General features: G+C 37.8%; 1 protein-coding gene and 1 long non-coding RNA gene across 8 annotated transcripts; one reads left to right on the forward strand and one right to left on the reverse strand.

Annotated features, from left to right (window-relative positions):
- On the reverse strand, positions 312–5,442 carry LOC107648243 (tripeptidyl-peptidase 2-like). Of its 7 annotated transcripts, none has more exons than XM_021104533.1 (10): positions 4,935–5,442; positions 4,260–4,318; positions 3,674–3,828; positions 3,058–3,179; positions 2,673–2,785; positions 2,433–2,603; positions 2,101–2,229; positions 1,897–1,997; positions 708–780; positions 312–603 (listed from the first exon to the last, which is right to left on the reverse strand). In XM_021104533.1, exons 4-10 carry the CDS (start codon positions 3,071–3,073, stop codon positions 574–576), a joined length of 633 nt encoding a protein of 210 aa, XP_020960192.1. In that variant the 5' UTR covers positions 3,074–3,179; positions 3,674–3,828; positions 4,260–4,318; positions 4,935–5,442; the 3' UTR covers positions 312–573. The 7 variants fall into 7 exon arrangements, with proteins under 7 accessions (XP_020960192.1, XP_020960190.1, XP_020960193.1 ...); XM_021104531.1 differs by having other exon boundaries at positions 4,931–5,442; XM_021104534.1 differs by having other exon boundaries at positions 4,209–4,318; positions 4,931–5,442.
- LOC107648244 lies at positions 1,153–1,545 on the forward strand. Its single transcript, XR_001621818.2, has 3 exons — positions 1,153–1,242; positions 1,319–1,418; positions 1,510–1,545. It is a non-coding gene; the product is annotated as an uncharacterized LOC107648244 (long non-coding RNA).

Below are 19,543 nucleotides of genomic sequence, written 5' to 3' on the forward strand. Positions count from 1 at the left end.
ATAGGCTACGCTTTTCAATGCTACTGCATCACCTGTAAAGCGTAGCCACATTGTATTCCATGGCTACTTTTTATAAGTGTAGCCTTAGGTCCCTCGTTTTTTTTTATATATATATACTATAGCTACTGTTTATAAGTGTAGCCTTAGGTCTCATTTTTTTTTCTATATATATATATATATAATTTTCTAATAATTATTAATACAACATAATAATTAATAATATGATTATATGTATAATAATTCTGCATTTTTATTTAAATGAGTTAAATATTATAAAATAAAAATAAATACATAATTATACTAAATAATTTCTTTAAATAATAAAAATTATCTCTAACCAAAATATATTTATAATAATGATCCAAAAGTACTAGAATGAAGTTAATTGTAAAAATTCATACATTTCACACTAAAGTAAGCATAACCATATCAAAATAAGCATAATATCACTTAGAATTTACTAGTAATACTCTACAAAAAAACATATCCTACATACATAAGTATTTTCTAATAAAATCTGCATCCCACAAATCAATAGCAGTTGAAAAATAGGTCTTTGTCTTTGCTGATAGTTCAAGCTTCAAGGTAGCCCTCAACATGGTTCTGCATAAATATGGATGCATTTTTTTTGTTAGTAAAAATAAGTAGGCACAAATTATAGCCTTGTACATTTAAATGAAAAAAGATAGGAGAAATAGATCACCAGCCTCAAAAAGTCGCCATGAAGCTTCTCCTCTGCTTCTATAGCTTCTCCTCAAAAAGTATGCAAAGTCTAAAACACTAATAACACCATTGATAACAATGACAAGCATACAGAAATCCAGAATCAGTCTTATTCCTTTTTGTATGAATTAAGAGTGAAATCAATCAACAACACTAAGCCAAAATGTGCACTCGTAAGGTTTTGGTCAATGGAGGCAACGTTGAGGTCTAAAATAGCATTAATCTCCTTCACTTTTTAATGTAGCACAGTACAATGCAGACACCAAAGAAAACACAAGTAATTTCACTCAGCAATCCCTTGATTTCTATCAAAGATTCTAACAATAGGACAATAATGAATACAACTGAAGTAATATTGCTTGGATTTAACTCTTCTAATGAATTGTTTAATTTTTTTTATCTAATTAATCTAATTAAATTCGCTACGATTATTCATATCTATCCACGCTGTCAGGAAAATTGGACTCTAGAATATGCAAGGCTCAAAGCAAGGGTGGAAGTCTTAGAGAGAAATCAAAGGTATCAAAGAAAATAATTAAGTAAAAGCAAGGGTTTGTGTTCCTATATTATATGCTTTTTAATTTTTCTTTTTCAGGAATTTTATGGGACAAGATCTGCAATGCTTAAGTCTAAAAGAGCTTCAGAATTTAGAACAGCAGCTTGATTCTGCCCTCAAACAAGTTAGATCACGAAGGGTAGTAAAACCATGCAAACCTTGGGTGTTTTTGGCCATATATATAGTGATGATGATTCTGATTTTACTTATATGTAATATATAACTTGCAGAACCAACTCATATATGAGGATATCTCAGTGCTTCAGGAAAAAGTTAGTCTCAGTTTGTGTAAACTTTACATTTCGAAAATATCTTATAAGCATAATAAATTACTAAAAAGTTATGATAAAATAAAAGTACTCTTAAGAGAGAATAGGAAAGCACAAAAAGGTCATCATGAGTCCTACAAAACATATATAAATGAACAAAAACACAAGCAATTGAACAAGAAAACAATCAAAATACTAAGTCTAAACTATCAACAAAATTTCTAGTTTTCTTTTGTTAATTGGTACACCTAAACATGCTTAAGTAAAGACAAATGCAAAAGTAGCAGAATAATAAGAAAAGACAATCTAAACATTCAAATATAATGAAACACGTAATGGAGTACTCACGTTAGTGTCAGTGCAAGTATCTGCTTTCCAGAGGGAAGTTTGTCACGATCAGTCGTAAGTGCACTAATCTTAGCATCTGTTGGTCTATAAGGGATCCTTATCTGTAAGTTCAACACAAATTAGGAGAAAAGTTAACCTCTTTACTGTCCAACATCACAAGCACAATGGTACAGAACAAGAAGGAAACAAACTTTACAAGGAAACCTTGTTTAGTATTGCTAAAGGTGCAAGTCTCTTAGATGCCAGTAATGCTTCAGCATTAATTCTAACTGGTGCTTCACTCCCATCAAGTACAATTTCCTCTTGGTTGACTTTTACACCATGAAACATAACCTAGAATTTTATTAAAATTAGCAAGATTGTATCTTTTGCCTACATAATGTGGGTTAGTGGCTTGGCCAATTCAAAAAACTGAGATCCAGCTTAATTTGAAGAAAGATAAAAGAGGGAGGGGGGAGATGGGAAGAGAAAGGAAGATTTATCCAAAACTTTGGACACAGAAAATAAATTCTTCATACAAATATGAATTGTATCACCTTCAGATCCACACTTGGAGTCTCTTGACTCCCTATGCCACTTGACCAAAACTGAGCTATGACTAGTTCCAATGTTTGACCACCTACAACCTTGAAGGCGAAGCTTTTGGCAGCAGGGGAAGAAAAAGTCATCACACTCCTCCATGTCAACGGTCTATGCAATGGACATATCTGGACACAGCAAGCATGTCAAAGAAACGGTCCAGACAAATCTTTACAGTTTCGAGCTGCAAGTTGTACCTGAACAGCATCCACGAAAAATCTTCTCGTTGTATCAAAACTTGACGTGTTCATGGTTCCCTCAACCCAAGATGCACCATGTGGCACTTCTATATATTTCCTTTCTACATGGCCTAACGAAGCAAAAAATTTTAACACAATTATTGCTTTTAAGACAACTAGAGAACAGAAACTCGACCAGAATGACAAATGCCATATGATAAAACAATTTCAAGACAAAGTAAGGTGTCCAATAACACTTTCTTTATTAGAGAAAATAAAAGACAACTGGGAAATAGCCTACACAACATGATCTCAATGCATTATACATAATCTCAAAATTTGAAAACCATTAAGTCACCAGCAGAAAGAAGCATAGAAATAAACTTAATTGACTAAAGCACACCCGACTGGAATAACATCTTTGAAAATGAAACTTGTGGAGGTCTATTAGTAACAGCCACTGGCTTGGTTATAGTAACTGGAATTCTGAAAAGAGGACCGCGCCATGGTGCTTTGCAGTCAATACTGTAGACCTCATAATAATGCAGACCATCAGCTAAATTAGTAGGATTAACAATTACGCTGAAAATAGAAGATAACTTGTAATTTACTAATAAAGCAAAACTGAAAAGTGTCATCAGACAGAAACTTAGTTGAAAAATAAAAATTAAGCAGCATAAAGTGTTGATGGAATAACTGCATTTAAGCAGAATAGTTTAAGGGTGATGGATGCGGAAGTTGGAGATATTAATAAGACAATTTAACGGATGATATATATGCACTTCAAAGTAGCATAGAGAACCCAGTTCTTTTCGCCAAATAATTATGTCATTTTCTGACCCCCTAAATCAAATGTTCATGTGACCTAATAATAGTTCAAGAACAACACTATGATATCAGGAAAACAAAGAAAAAAAAATTCCCCAGGAAAGATTATCTCATGAGCAACACTTGCATTTTAAATAAATGGCCATGTACCCTAAAACTGAAAATATAACGGTGAAGGAACACTGACTAACTTGAAGGTACGACCATTATGAGCGAGCAGTAGATAATCAGGGGCTTTCACAACTAAGCTATCTGTAGAATGTAATTCAATGTGCTCCTCAAACACAGCCAATTCTTCAATTTTGTTGGCATCCTCATGAAATTTTGGATCAACTTCCACTGTCCACTGTAAATACAAGTCATAAAATAAATTGCCATTTGAGCACAAACTAAAATTTACAATTAACTGTGAATAGATTTGGCAAACAACATTGCACTTATCAGCAATTACACCAGCAAAAGAACAATTGTGAGACTGTTATCAAGTTTCATTACATGCCTCATCAACAATTTCTGTTAACAAACTAAATCTAAGCAAACACTACTCTTGTCCTTTTATCACCTCAGAAGGTACACTAATATTGTTTATGAATTCAATAATTTTTTGTTATTTCATCCAAGAGTTTATTAGAATTAGAAAATGCACAGTCATCACTCATCATTTATTAGTTTTCCCACGTTCCAATCTTTAATCCATTTTCACATCACAGTTTTCAAATATCTGACCTAAAGATATGCTTTGATCATCAATGGACAACAAGCTGATTATGCTCTCACCTCAGTAGATTGTTGGAAAGCACTAGCCTCCCTCAGGTAGATGCCCCGTGAAGAAGGATCTGCAATCAGCAATCATATGAAGGAATATAATTTTTGAGCTTCGATACATGCTTTTAGTTAGAATTTCACTATAGTCTATAGGTGCAGCAGCATTTGAATATGATTCTAGTCATAGGTTAGAATTCATTAATAACTGAATTTATTTTTCACTAATCAATAGTTTTCCTGCAAATCCTGCAATTCTATTCACATAGGAGAATGGTGATATTCCTTGTCTTTCACCACACTAAAAATTTTTCTTAAGTTTTCCCTTGTGTCCAATTGAATTAATATTTCAATGAACAAAAATTTTCATCGTTGTTGTGAAAGCCAATACTCTTTTCTCTAACTTCTTCCAGTTTTTACTTGTGTCTTATCATGAGCATTCTAATTCTTAATAAATAACAGAATATCAGAAACACTTTCCCCCGAATGAGTTAGTTATTTATAAGTACAAAACAGGCAGAAAAATAATCTATTAAACCACGCATCTTCATCAACAACAGCATGCATGTTATCAAATCACAATTCACAAACCCATATTTCACAGATTAAAACCCCCAAATTAAAACCCCTAAAATCGGAACCCTAAACCTCTGAAATTGCAGAACCAAATACAAATCAATACATACATACTCAACGATGTGAGCACAGAGAAGACGATGATGAGAAGAACGGCGAAGAAGAGCGATGGTCAGTGCAGCAACAGCGACGATCAACAGCGACGGTGACTGGCGGTGAGTGGTTACTGGGTGGCGACGGTCACCAGCGACGGTGAGAAACCGAGAATGGCGAAGGTGAGGGTTACAGAGATGACGATCGAACTGAAAGGGGAAGGACGATGAGAAGCGCAGAGATGACGATGCTGAGAGCGGCGCAGCTCAGTGCAGGAGGGCGAAGAGGAGCGACGGTCAGTGGCGATAGTGAGTGCTGCGGGTGGTTCTTCGCGATGGTGGGAGGGTTTCAGAAAAGGGATAAAGGCATTTGATTACAAAAATTTCAGAGAGGGTTCTTCGCGATGATGAGTGATGAGCTTTAGAGGGAACAAAGGCGCTGTGATTCGTCTGGTTCCAGAAAGGGGATAAAGGTGTTGTGAGTTTCAGAAAGGGGATAATGAGCTTTGGAGGGAACAAAAATTTCACCAAGTATTTTGAGTTTGGTTTCCATCCGGAAAAAAAAAAGGGAAAAGCTTTTATTAGGCATCACTTTTGAAGCGTACCCAAAACTTAACAAATAGGCTACCCTCAAAAAGCGTTTTCTTTGATATAAAAAGTGAACTCATAGATATTAACATACAGCTACGCTTTATAAGTGATTTCTATAATATCTAAGGCTACACTTTTTAAATGATGCCAGAATTGTGTTTCCTTTTCTATAAAAAAAGGCAACACTGAAAAAAGCGTAGCCTATTTTATAAATAGGCTACGCTTTTTAAATGTAGTTTAAAAAAAGTGTGGCTAAATGGGTATTTTTCTTGTAGTGTGTTATGTGCTTATCTATGTTTGTGTCTTCATTACATGATCATTAGTAGTTAGTAACTTTGTCTTAAAGTTATGAATGTCCTATGAATCCATCACCTCTCTTAAATGAAAAATGTTTTAATTCAAAAGAACAAGAAGTACATGAGTTTCGAATTTATCCTTGAACTTAGTTTAATTATATTGATGTGGTGACAATGCTTCTTCTTTTCTGAATGTATGCTTGAACAGTGCATTAGAATTGAATGAGTATCTCTTAGATCTCTTAATCGGAATCTTCGTGGCATAAGCTAGAATGATGGCGGCATTCAAGAGAATCCGGAAGTTCTAAACCTTGTCTGTGGTATTCCGGGTAGGATTCAATGAATGAATGATTGTGATGAGCTCCAAACTCGCGATTGCGGGGCGTTAGTGACAGGCGCAAAAGGAAAGTAAATCCTATTCCAGCATGATCGAGAACCGACAGATGAATAGCCGTGCCGTGACAGGGTGCGTTGACCATTTTCACTGAGAGGATAAGATGAAGCCATTGACAAGGGTGATGCCTCCAGACGATTAGCCGTGCCGTGACAGGACATTGGATCATTTTCCCGAGAGATGACCGAAAGTAGCCATTGACAGTGGTGATGTATCACATAAAGCCATCCATGGACAGGAATAAGACTGATTGGATGAAGATAGCAGGAAAGCAGAGGTTCAGAGGAACGAAAGCATCTCCATTCGCTTATCTGAAATTCTCACCAATGAATTACATAAGTATTTCTATCCCTATTCTATTAATTATTATTTGAAAACACCATTATCAATTTATATCTGCCTAACTGAGATTTGCAAGGTGACCATAGCTTGCTTCATACCAACAATCTCCGTGGGATTCGACCCTTACTCACGTAAGGTATTACTTGGACGACCCAGTGCACTTGCTGGTTAGTTACACGGAGTTGTGAACCATGGTCTTGGCATCATGTTTTTGGCGCCATTTCCAGGGAAAGAAAGAGCAATGAATTTTACATAATTAAAGTGTAATCACGATTCCGCGTACCATAAGCCCAGTACAAGTGGTGCCCAAGAAGCCTGGAGTCACTACAGTGAAGGATGAGCATGGAGAGCTCATAGCAACTAGAGTTCAGAATGCTTGGAGAGTCTGCATTGATTACAGGCGTCTCAACCAAGCTACCCGTAAGGATCACTACCCACTTCCATTGATTGATCAAATGCTGGATCGCCTGTCAGGTAAATCACATTATTACTTCTTAGATGGTTACACAGGTAATTTCTAGATTCATATAGCTCCTGAGGATCAGGAAAAGACTACTTTTACATGTCCTTTTGGGACTTATGCTTACAAGAGAATGCCCTTTGGCTTGTGCAATGCACCAGCTACCTTCCAAAGGTGCATGATGAGTCTTTTCTCTGACCTTATTGAGGACTGTATGGAAGTTTTTATGGACAATTTTAGCGTTTATGGTGATTCTTTCAGCCTTTGCTTAGATGGATTATCTAGAGTATTAGATAGATGTGTTAATACAAACATTGTATTAAATTTCGAAAAATGTCACTTTATGGTAAAACAAGGAATTGTATTAGGACATGTGGTATCTAATAATGGCATTTCTGTAGACCCAGCAAAGGTGAATGTTATTTCTTGTTTACCTTACCCTCTTCTGTGAGGGAAGTCCGTTCGTTCCTTGGCTATGCAGGTTTTTACAGGAGATTTATTAAGGGCTTTAGTAAGGTCACACTTCCCTTATCCAGATTACTGTAGAAGGATATTGAGTTCGAGTTCAGTGAGGATTGCAAACAAGCATTTGATAAGCTGAAGACTGCTCTGACTCAAGCTCCAATTGTGAGAGGACCAGACTGGAGCCAGCCATTTGAAATCATGTGCGATGCTTCCAACTATGCAGTAGGAGCAGCATTGGCTCAACATGAAGGTAAGGATCCTTTCGTTATTGCTTATGCGTCTAAGACTTTAGACAATGCCCAGTCCAACTATACTACTACTGAGAAAGAGCTTCTTGCTATTGTTTTTGCTCTGGATAAATTCCGAGCTTATTTACTTGGTACTAGAGTAGTAGTGTATTCAGACCATGCAGCTTTAAAGTATCTATTAGCTAAAAAGGAGTCCAAACCAAGACTTATACGTTGGATACTGCTGTTACAAGAATTTGATTTAGAAATAAAGGATAGGAGTGGTAATCAGAATTTAGTGGCAGACCACTTGAGTCGCCTTGAGCATATTAAGGATGATTCTACTCGTATAGATGATAATTTTCCTTTTGATAACCTGCAAGCAGTATCTGAGGTAGTCCCTTGGTATGCACCTGTTGCTAATTATTTAGTTAGCCGCACATTTCCTCCAAATTTTTCTAAGCATCAAAGAGACAAGCTGAAAAGCGAGTCTAATTATTATATATGGGATGACCCATATTTATGGAGATGTGGCGGTGATTAAGTAATTAGACATTGTGTGCCTCAATCAGAATTCCAGTCCATTTTAGAGGCCTGTCACTCATCTGAGAATGGAGGACATTTTGGCCTTCAAAGAACAGCTAGAAAGATCTTAGACTGTGGATTTTGGTGGCCTACTCTTTTTAGAGACGCTGCTGAGTTTTGTAAATCTTGTCTCCCATGCCAGAAATTTGGTAATATATCCAAGAGGAATGAGATGCCTCAACAAATTATGTTTTTCTGTGAAATTTTTGATGTTTGGGGCATTGACTTCATGGGTCCATTTCCAAATTCAAATGGATATTTTTATATATTGTTAGCTGTGGATTATGTTTCCAAATGGGTGGAAGCAATTCCTACCCGCACTGATGATGCTAACACTGTTGTTTCCTTTGTGAGAAACCATATTATATGTCGCTTCGGATCACCACGAGCAATCATGAGCGATCAAGGCACCCATTTTTGTAACAGTAGACTGACAGGATTAATGAAGAAGTATGGGATAATTCATAAAGTTGCAATAGCTTACCATCCCTAAACTAATGGGCAAGCTGAGGTGTCAAACAGAGAAATTAAGTGTATCTTGCAAAAGATAGTAAAGCCTCATAGAAAAGACTGGAGCACCAGGCTACAAGATGCACTCTGGGCATTTAGAACAGCATACAAGACACCCATTGGGATGAGTCCTTTCCGCTTGGTTTATGGAAAAGCTTGTCATCTCCCAGTTGAAGTAGAACACAGAGCTTTTTGGGCAGTTAAGGAGTGCAACATGGGAATTGAAAAAGCCGGAGCTGAAAGAAAGTTACAACTGCAAGAACTGGAGAGCCTTCACCTAGAAGCTTATGAAACTCCAGAATATACAAGGAAAAGATGAAGGCTGTACATGATCAAAACATCAAGAAGAAAGAGTTCCAACCTGGGGATTTAGTCCTCCTTTACAAATCTCGACTAAGGCTCAAGCCAGGTAAGTTGAGATCAAGATGGGAAGGTCCATACAGAGTAGAGAAGGCCGAACCGTACGGAGTTTATCACCTAAGCCATCCCTCAAGCTCTAAACTCATTAAGGTTAATGGACAACGCCTGAAGCTATACCATGGCGGGAAGATGCAGAGAAACAAGGAGTTTGAGATCTTCCTCTTGGAAGATCCCCACATAGCAGAAGATTGAGCTAGTGGAGTGTCCAACTTATGGACGTTAAAGCAAAGTGCTAGGTGGGAGACAACCCACCATGGTATGATCGTTCTTTTCTTTATTTTTAGTTTTTCCTATTCAATAACTCTTCTCTTTCTTAGTACTTTCGTGCATCTACATTTACATGTTTTTATCTTCCAAAAAAAAAAAAATTTCGCTACGCGACGCGATCGCATCAGCGACGCGTCCGCGTCATAAGGAGAGTAAAGAAAAAAATAAAGATGAACAGAAAGTCACGCTGGAGCGTGGCTGGAGGCGTGCCAATGGCACAAATCAACCCACACGACCGCGTCGCTGACGCGTTCGCGTCGCATGAGAATCATGGCCTCCCACGCGACCGCGTGCCCCACGCGGCCGCATGCCCTGAGTTTTCGACGTAAAAGGGTGCACATTGAAATATTGTGCGACAGTGATGCTGGATTGGTGCTGGAAGCACAATCCTTATCACGCGGCCGCGTCGGCGTCATCTATTTTCTGACGCACACTCACGCGATCGCGTGACCCACGCGATCGCGCCGTCCCAATTTTGGCAAATAAATTAATTTGAACAGAGAGTTGTGCTGGTGCGAGGCTGCACTCGCGCCAGAAGCATAACATGGGTCATGCGACCGCGTGACCGACGCGATCGCGTCACCATACTTGAAGCGCATCCACGCGAATACGTGCCCCACGCGGCCGCGTCGCATGCGCCGCACAGCTCAACCTAAAATTGCCACATATCTTATCTTTCTCTCCTCCAAATCCTAATTTTTCTTTTCCCTCCTTATTTCTTCCTTCTCCCTTCTTCCTTCTATCTCACCTATCACTCTCTCTCTCTCTCTCACCTCCATTACCAAGGTTCTATTTTCTTCTTCCTTCTTCACTTTTCTATCATTCCTATTATTTTATATATTATTTTCTTTTTCTTTTTTTTTCTTTTCATTATTCATATTTTCCTTCTTCTTCTTTTTCTTTTTTTTACATGGTATTAGAAATTTATTTGAGTCATTATTCCTCATTATATGCTTGTGGATTGTTGCAATTTGTTTGACAATTATTATTTTTAAGGGATTGCTTGCATGTTCACCTTCATACTTTCTATATCTTATTTACCATGCATGCCATGTGTTTGTGAAAAAGCCCATATAGCATTATGCACTTTTCTACATTACTTTACTCTACTATTCAATGCTTGCTTTTCATAAATTCTCTTTACTATTATTTTAATTGAATTTAATTGTCAATACAAAACTTTTTGGCTTGTTACAACTGATGCTTGGTCTATGCTACTCATGCCCTTTTCCGGCATGCCAACAAACACGTTGCATCTACTTATCTTTCGGTGCACTGACTATTTTTCATTGTTGGCTTTTCACATGTACTCGAGAGCCTGTGCTAATGTCAACTACTTCCTAATGTGCATCCATCACCACTCTTCCGTTCTCTTCCTTGCTATATATCTATTTGAATTTAATTTACTTTCTCCTCTCTTTTTAGGATGGCCACCAAGAAAGGAAAGGAAAAAGCAACTCTTAAACCCCCAGCAAGAAGAGGCACTAAAAGAGCATCAGTGGCAGAGCCTTCTTCAACCGCGGTCAAGCCCTCAACAAAAAGAGTTAAGAGGATAATAAAGGTTGATGACAAAGAGAAAGCCTTTCCATCAAAGGAAACTGCGCGATTTCCCAATCGCTACTGTGAGCAGATGTTTCCTATCCTGGCAGAAAGGAACTATAACAATGAATACCTTCTTGTCCTCCCGTCCAATATTGCAACCTTAGTTAAGCCGCATATTGAACGAAGACAATGGGGTTTCCTACGGAGACAGCAAAGGCAGGTCAATCTTTCTTGGGTAGTTGAGTTCTACTCTAACTTCTACATGCCACCCCTGCAGTCTGTTTATGTCCGGCAGAAGCAAGTCCCCATTACAGAAATGGCCATTCAGCAAGCTCTGAGTCTTCCCCCTATTCCAGAAGGAATGGACACCTTCCAAGAAGCCGCACTTAAGCGCTAGAGGTACCAATTTGACTGGGACTCCGTTCTCGGAGTTATCGCATTACCTGGCAGCCGTTGGATCTACGGATACCATCGTACCCGCCCTAAAGGAATCTTGGCTTCAGCACTTACCTTGGAGGCTCGGGTATGGGCACAGATCATGTCCCATTATGTCTTTTCGAGCACTCATGAGTCCTCCTTCACCGCGGACATGGCTGTTCTACTATGGTGCATCCTTACAGACCAACCTCTGAATCTCTCACGACATATCCGGAATGCTATGGGACACGTACAAATTGCGAGCAATTTACCTTTTCCCGCCTTGGTCTCAGATCTTGTCTCAGCTGCCGGAGTCTCCTACAGTATGTCCCTAACGGAAAATACCTCAGACTCCCAGCAGCCACTACAAGCCTTCCTACTACTCCAGTTGAAGATAATCCTTCTTTAACACCACAAGCACCTACAACTGATGAATTGCTCCAGCAGATAATCAAGAGGTTGGATCGGCAAGAACACAAAGCTAAGTTGAGAGACCGCCGTAACAACCGAAGATTCAAACACCTCAGGGAGCTACTTAGAGGAGATTGCAAAGACTCAGACACCCTGGAATCCACTTCTTTTACTAGCACAGGGAGCCATGATGGTCCCGATTGTGGAGATACTGCTACCAGCCCACTCCTGTTCCTAACAGACAGCACCGAGAATGGTGCAAAGCCTTAAGTGTGGGGAGGTCGGTCAGTACCTGACTTCTGAAGGTAATTTCTCTTCCCTAGCACCAATAATTAGGATATTTTAGTTAGATTTTCTTTCTTCTATAGAATAGAATAAATTGCATAGGTTAGGATAGTTGCATGCATGTTCTACTTGATTGAAAAGACAATAAGTTTCTTTTAAGACTCTATCTTTGGAACAAAATTTCACTAATTTTTCAAAATTTTTGTGATAAATTTGCTTGAGTCTTATTTGAAACATGACATTTGAGCTAAAGAACACAGAACCTGTGAAAGGTTTGAGCCTTTATGTATGGTTACATTATTTAACCATAATTATTTCATTCTTGTGTGTTTACTTCTCTATGATTGTAATCTATATTTTGTTTTAAATGTCCAATATTTATTATATTTGCATGCTTGCACATGATTGAGGCATTATTTGTTTAAACTCACTTATCCAAATTAAGCCTACCCTTTTCAATTACCTTTGTTAACCACTTTGAGCCTTTAAATCTCATTTGTTCTATATTTTACCACATTACTAACCTTAAGCTGAAAAACAATTGTATATCCCAAATTGAATCTTTGGTTAGCTTAAGATAGAATTGTGTGTGCTAGTTAAGTATGGGAAATCGTGGGAACAAAAGTTGTTAAGGGAATGTGTCATGAGAATTTAATGGGAATTTGGATACCTACTCATGTGAAACTATAAGAATTAAAAATCTATGTGCATTGATAAGCTATATTTCTTTCAATTTAAAAAAAATAATAATAATAATAAATAAATAAGGAGACAAAATTACCCCAATGTTAAATTCAGAACTCAAAGATCAATGCACATATGATAGAATCAAATACAAAGTTGATACATGAGTATGGAATGAAAAAGGGAATTCTGGGTAGCTAGGTATGAACTTTAAGATTACATTAAAAATATATAGGTTGGGTTGAAGCTTGGGTTAATTAAAGATTCAATTTATCAGCTCACTTAACCATATGTATACCCCTACCTGTACCTTGGCCCCATTACAACCTTGAAAAGACCGCATGATGTTTGCATTGGTATATTAACTTTTGTTGATTGGTTAGGAGAAAAACAAAAGTTAGAAAGCATGATTAGAGAAGGATAGAGTGATTACCCTATACACTAGAGATTAGAGCGTACACACATTATCAGTGAGGGTTCAATGCTTGAATTTTCATGTCCCCGGCTTTCATGAGCTATCTTCTTGCACTTTTATCTGTTTTATTGTATAATGATAGAATTAGTGAAATTTGATTTGTAATTGTTTTGAAGAGCTTATTTACTTATGATCAAGTGGGTAAGAATCATATAGTTGCATTTATTTATATATATATATATATAGGCTTGCATTGCATTTCATGAGTTTCTACATGTTCATACTTATTTACTTGTCTCCTTCAATTAAGCATGAGGACATGCTAATGTTTAAGTGTGGGGAGGTTGATAAACCACTATTTTATGGTTTATATTGTGTTTAATTGTGTGGTTTTATCATGATCCTTACCCACTTATTCATTGAATTAACATGAAATTATAATTCCTTCCTGAATTTATAACATGTTTGAAAACTGCTTCCTAGAGACTTTAATTATGTATTTTTAATTCTCCTTTATTCCATTCGATGCCGTGATCTATGTGTTGAGTGTTTCAGACTTTATAGGGCATGAATGAGTTGGAGATTGGAAAGGAAGCTAGGAAAAATGGATGGAACACAAGAATTTGAGGAGATAACCAGCGAGAAGTGACACGGTCGCATGGCTCACGCGACCGCGGGAAGGAGAGCAAATCGCAGTGACGCGGCCGCATGGCTCACGCGGCCGCGCGGATTGGAAAAGCTCAAGCGACGTGGTAGCGTGGACGACGCGAACGCGTGGCAAGGAAAAGCGCGAATGACGCATCCGCATAGATGACGCGATCGCGTGACATGTGCGATCTGCATATTCTGTAGAATTCACTGGGGGCGATTTTGGACCTTATTTCGACCCAGTTTTCGGCCCGGAACAGCAGACTAGAGCCAGAGAATATGCAGAAACAAAGTACAAGATTCATTCTACACAGTTTTCAGTTTTAGATCTAGTTTTTACTCCTTTAGGTTTTTCTGTCTAGGTTTTAGAATTTCAATTTTTAATTGGTCTTAGCATTGGAACATTGAGAAGAGTTATTTCCTCATCAAGATTTCATCATTCTAGTTCGTTCTCTTAAGTTGGTTTTATTCTTCCATGTTCTTTGCTTTGTTCAATTTTGTCATTTGAATACTTTCATGACTATTTAATACAATGATTATTTCTTCCATTTTAATTTATTTTCCATTCCAATAATCATGTTTTCTTTTAATTCTCTTTCATATGTTATGGATTTATTATTTACAATGAGCGAGTAGTTTCTTCACTTGATGGGGAGTTGATTGAAAGGAACTCTTGAGTTGGAAGGTTTGAAAGAGAATTTGTAATTGGGTTAACTGTTGGATTGCTGTCTAGTCACTAACACCAATCCCTTTGAACTAAGTGGGTTGCAACTCGTGAATAGATCTAGCATTCCAACTTGTTTGACTTTCCTTTACCTAGTAAAGGATAACTAAACAGAACAACCATTAATTATAAATTAATCTTGAAATCATCCCATCAATAATAGAGATTCCAACTAATCAACTCCCAGTCAAGGCTTTTATTCATATTATTTAAATTTTCTCAATTTAATTTTCTATCTACTTAACTCAACCTTTTGGAACATTTGATTAATAAAATAGCACACTTTTCTGCAACTCGTTGGGAGACGACCTGGGACTCCAACTCCCAGTAATTTTTAATTTAAACTCTCTATGACATATTTCTAAATTGATAGGCAGATTTTCGGTGAGTTAAGAACTATACTTGCAAAGTAACTATTTTAATAATTTTTAATTCACCAACTTCTGTGCCCCATCAGTCCCAAACTAGGCATGTAAAGCTTTTGAGCAACTTCAAACAAATTCTCAGGCTCCTGGGGTGACGAATGTCAGAATAGATTCCAGGATCCCAAACTTTGCTATTAAATTCGCCTTTGTCTTGATCTATATTCTTCCAGGAACCCCGACAACGGTGCCATTTTGAAGAACGAATGATTGACGATTTAGAATTCAGAATAAATTCCCGTTGCAAGTATAGTTTCTAAACCAAGCAATCATGCTTTCTTACAAACGTTTTGGTTGTCACAAGTAATAAACCCAACAAAATTTATAAACCGAAGTATTCAAACCTCGGGTCGTCTTCTCAAGGAATTGCAGGGAGGTGTTCTTATTATTAGTTATGGAAAACAGTGTTTTTGGGTTTTGAAAGGTTTGAACAAGAAAAATAAATTGCAGGAATTAATAAATTAATATCTAATAAAACTCTTGGCAAGGTATGAAAATTCGGAAGTCCTATCCTAGTTATCCTTATGAGAATTGAGTTTAATCCCACTTAGTTAACCTTTACGAAAGCAAGGGAAAGTCAAGTGCACTAATTAGTTAGATCCCCAAGTCCTAGCCAACTCCTAAGGAAGGACTAGAGTTAGTGGAATTCAATTCAATTAGCAAAAATAACAATTAACAATCACGATAAGTTTGATAACTCAAGAGCCTCCAGTTAATCAATTAAAGCCAAGAATATAAAAAGCTAAATAGGAATCATAAATCTGAAATAACTCAATTTATATCAAATAAAGAAAATCCTAACATGAATGGTTCATAAGCCAATTTGACAACATAAGTAATTAAACAAAAGCATTAAAGTATCTGAAAGTAAAAGAGAAATATAAAGTAAAAGGAATATTGAACCTAAGAGGAAGTTGAAATAATAAGTTGAAATAATAAGAAATCCTAATTCCTTTAAGAGGAATCCTAATCCTAAAACCTAAGAGAGAGGAGAGAACCTCTCTCTCTAAAAACTACATCTAAATTATGAAAAGTGAATAATCGGAAGGCTTTTTTTTTTGAATGGATGCATTCCCCCACTTTATAACCTCTAATCTGTGTTTTCTGGTCTTGGATCTGGGCCAAAAGGGCTTCAGAAGTCACTGGGGGCGTTTTCTACAGTTTCTGGTGCATGGCGTCTGTCACGCATCCGCGTGGGTCACGCGGTCGCGTCATCTGGAGTTCTGCTCTTCCACGCGGTCGCGTTAGGCACGCTTCTGCGTCAGTTGTACTTCGTGCGAATCATACGTTCGTGTTATGCACGCGTTCGCGCGGATGCCAGTTTGCACAAAGCACGCGTTCGCGTCGTCTACGCGGACGCGTCACTTCCAGTTTTTTCAAAAACTTCATTTTGTGCTTTCCTTCCATTTTTGTATGTTCCCTTTCCATCCTTTAAGTCATTTCTGCCCTATAAAGCCTGAAAGCACTCAACACACAAATCACGGCATCGAATGGTAATAAAGGATGATTAATTTTAATATTTCTAAAGCATAGGAAACATGTTTTTCACATATATCACATAATAAGGAAGGGAAAGTAAAACCATGCAATTTACATGAATAAGTGGGTGAAGGATTGAATAAATCACTTAAATTGAGCACAAAATACATCATAAAATATGGGTTTATCAACCTCCCCACACTTAAACAATAGCACACACATAGCTAAGCAATACTTGAGTGTCAATCATGTGGTTGGGATATGAGTCAAGAAGTTTGTAAAATTGCTCCCAATATTCATATAAAGTTTCCATTTCACCTTGTACAATACAAGAGATCTCCTTCCTTAGCTTGTTCGTCATTTTTACGGGCATGAATTTATCAAGGAATTCTCTTCTAAGCAAGTCCCAATCGGACACAACATCACTAGGCAGGGTATAAAACCACTCCTTGGCTCTTCCCTCAAGAGAGAAAGGGAAGGCAAATAACCATATAGCCACTTCATCGGATCCTTCCCACCTAGTAGTCGAGCATACACCATGAAAGTCCTTGAGGTGTCTAATTGGATCTTGTGCGGGAAGTCCATGGAACTTTGGTAAGAGATTGATGAGAGCGGTCCTGAGTTCAAAGTTTGCATTTAAGTTGGGATAAATCACATGAAGAGGTTGGAGAACAAAGTCTGGAGCACCCGCTTCCTTGAGAGTAACTCTCCTTGGAGCGGCCATGTTGTCAAAATCTAGATCAAAAGAAGAACTATTAGTAGTATCAACGGAAGAGTAATTAATGCCTTCGTTGGATGACGATGACATGGTTGGTGAATTGGTAAGAACCTTTTCACCTTCCTCAAAGGCTAACCGCCTCCGAGCTTGCCTAATATGAAGCAAAGTTCTTTCAATTTCCGAATCAAATGGTGCTAAGCTCGGATTTGGTAGTGAATGCGTCATACAATGAAGGAGATAAGAAGCTCATGACATCAATTTGTATCTAAGCAAAGACTAATCCTAACTAACAATCGAACAAACAAACAATCAAGAGAGAAATGCAAGTATTCACATATTAACATATTCACACTAACCAATAGAATGGCACACATAAGAAACTCCCCGGCAACGGCGCCATTTTGATGAACCGCATATTCTTATGCCGGTTAGAAATTAGTAATGAATTCAATCGTGAGTATAGTCTAACCAACATGCAAATATCGCATCAAACAATTCTAAAATCTATGACCGAAAGTGTTGATCCCGGGTCGTTCTCCCTAGGAATTGCCTTAGAATGCACATCATTGATTAGGAAGGCTTTTATAGTTTTGAGAGTTGGTGCAAGAATTCAAGCTAACAAAAGAAAACAACAATTAATTGAGATAAAGGCCTTGGCCAAGGGTAAGAATTGGAAGTTCCATCATTATAGTTTCCTTCAATTAGGATAGGAATTGATTATTGCTTCACTTAGTTAACCCCCTAAGAATGGACGAAAGTCAAGTGAGTGTAACTAACTTGAGTCACAAGTCCTAGTCTCACCCTAGGGAAGTCTAGCTTTAGTGCACTCCAAGTTAATTAGCACTTCTCAATTTATAATCTACAATTGATATCCACTATTCAAGTGTCTCTAATAGCTCAACCCCTAAGCCAAGTAAAAAAAATCTACTCCACAGCTAGGGTTGTCATTATCACAAATAATTGATAGGCAATCATAGAAGACATGATGTAATTGAGAGAAGAAAATTTAATTAAAGCTATCTATTCCACACAATCATCAACAATCAAGCAATTGAATGAAATGACACAATTCATTAATCCAAAATCAAGGTTACAAAGTCAAACAAATCTAGATCTAAGAGATTGAATCAAAAGAGCATCAATTAAGAGTAGAGGAAGAGTAGATCTACAACTTGTATCAAAACAAAAGTGAATTAGCAATGGAACTCACCAAGAAATCAACGGAGAATTGTAATGGAGGAAGTAAAATCCTAGAGAGAAGTTGGAGTTTTTCTCTCTAAAAATAAAATGTAACTAACTCCCTAAAATATCTAGAATTATGACTAATTGTCCTAACACACCTAACCCTTGGTCTTCTTAAGCTTTTCCCTCCAAAATTTTGCTCCAAAACAGGGCCTAAGACTCCTTGAAATCGCTGGTAATGTATTTCGATTAAAAAATCATGGGCGTCCATCGACGCGTACGCGCACAGCACGCGTACGTGCCCCTAGGGTCTTTTGCGATCTGCGCGCAGGCGCACGGTGCGCGCGAGCGTCACAGGAGATATGGCCCAGCCTTATAAGCACGCCGGCTCCTCGCTCGGCTCCACTGCGCTGGCTCTGGGTGTACGCATCCACACGTACGCACAAGGTGCGCGTGTGCATGCATGTCCAAACTTCAAATCTTTAATTTATTCCATGCTCCCTCCATTCATGCATGCTTCCTTCACTCCTCTTAGCCATTTTTGCCCTGTAACTTCTGAAACCACTTAACAAACGGATCAAGGCATTGAATGGTAATAGAGGGCGATTACAATATATCAATTTTGATGCAAAAAAGCATATTTTCATCTATGAGGCAAAATAGGGAAAGGAACACAAAATCACACAGTTTTATATGAATAAGTGTGGAGGATCATTGACAAAACTCTTAAATCTATACATGATAAATCCTAAAAATAGGATTTATCAGGATGCTGCCATCGAGAAACTTGAAGTACAAATTGGATACCTATCCAAGCAAGTTTCTAACTACAACCCTTGTAGTGCCACCAGGGCAAACCCAAAGGAGGAATGCAAGGCCATCACACTCAGGAGTGGGAAGGAACTGAAGGAAATATCAAAGGAAATGCAAGAGAAGAAGGAGAATGAAAGTTTAAAAGATAAAGAGGAAGCACAAACACCTGCACGAAAAAGAAATCTTGAGACCATATGTCCCAAAAGCTCCTTTCCCTCAACGATTAAAGAAGAATGAAAGGACAACCAATTCTCTATATTCTTAGAGGTTTTCAAGAAACTGCAGATCAATATTCCCTTTGCTAAAGCACTAGAGCAAATGCCACTCTATGCTA

The sequence above is a fragment of the Arachis ipaensis genome, chromosome B06 (assembly GCF_000816755.2).
Source record: "Arachis ipaensis cultivar K30076 chromosome B06, Araip1.1, whole genome shotgun sequence".
In the NCBI taxonomy this organism is placed as follows: Eukaryota; Viridiplantae; Streptophyta; class Magnoliopsida; order Fabales; family Fabaceae; genus Arachis; species Arachis ipaensis.

Excerpts from the sequence above, each read along its gene's own strand:
- LOC107648243 (XM_021104529.1), bottom strand. The coding sequence starts at position 3,292 with ATGACACTTTTCAGTTTTGCTTTATTAGTAAATTACAAGTTATCTTCT. Across the intron at positions 2,604-2,672 it reads TTTTCGTGGATGCTGTTCAG|ATATGTCCATTGCATAGACC; the intron begins GTACAACTTGCA and ends TGCTGTGTCCAG. Across the intron at positions 781-1,896 it reads ATACTTGCACTGACACTAAC|TGTTTTAGACTTTGCATACT; the intron begins GTGAGTACTCCA and ends TGGTGTTATTAG.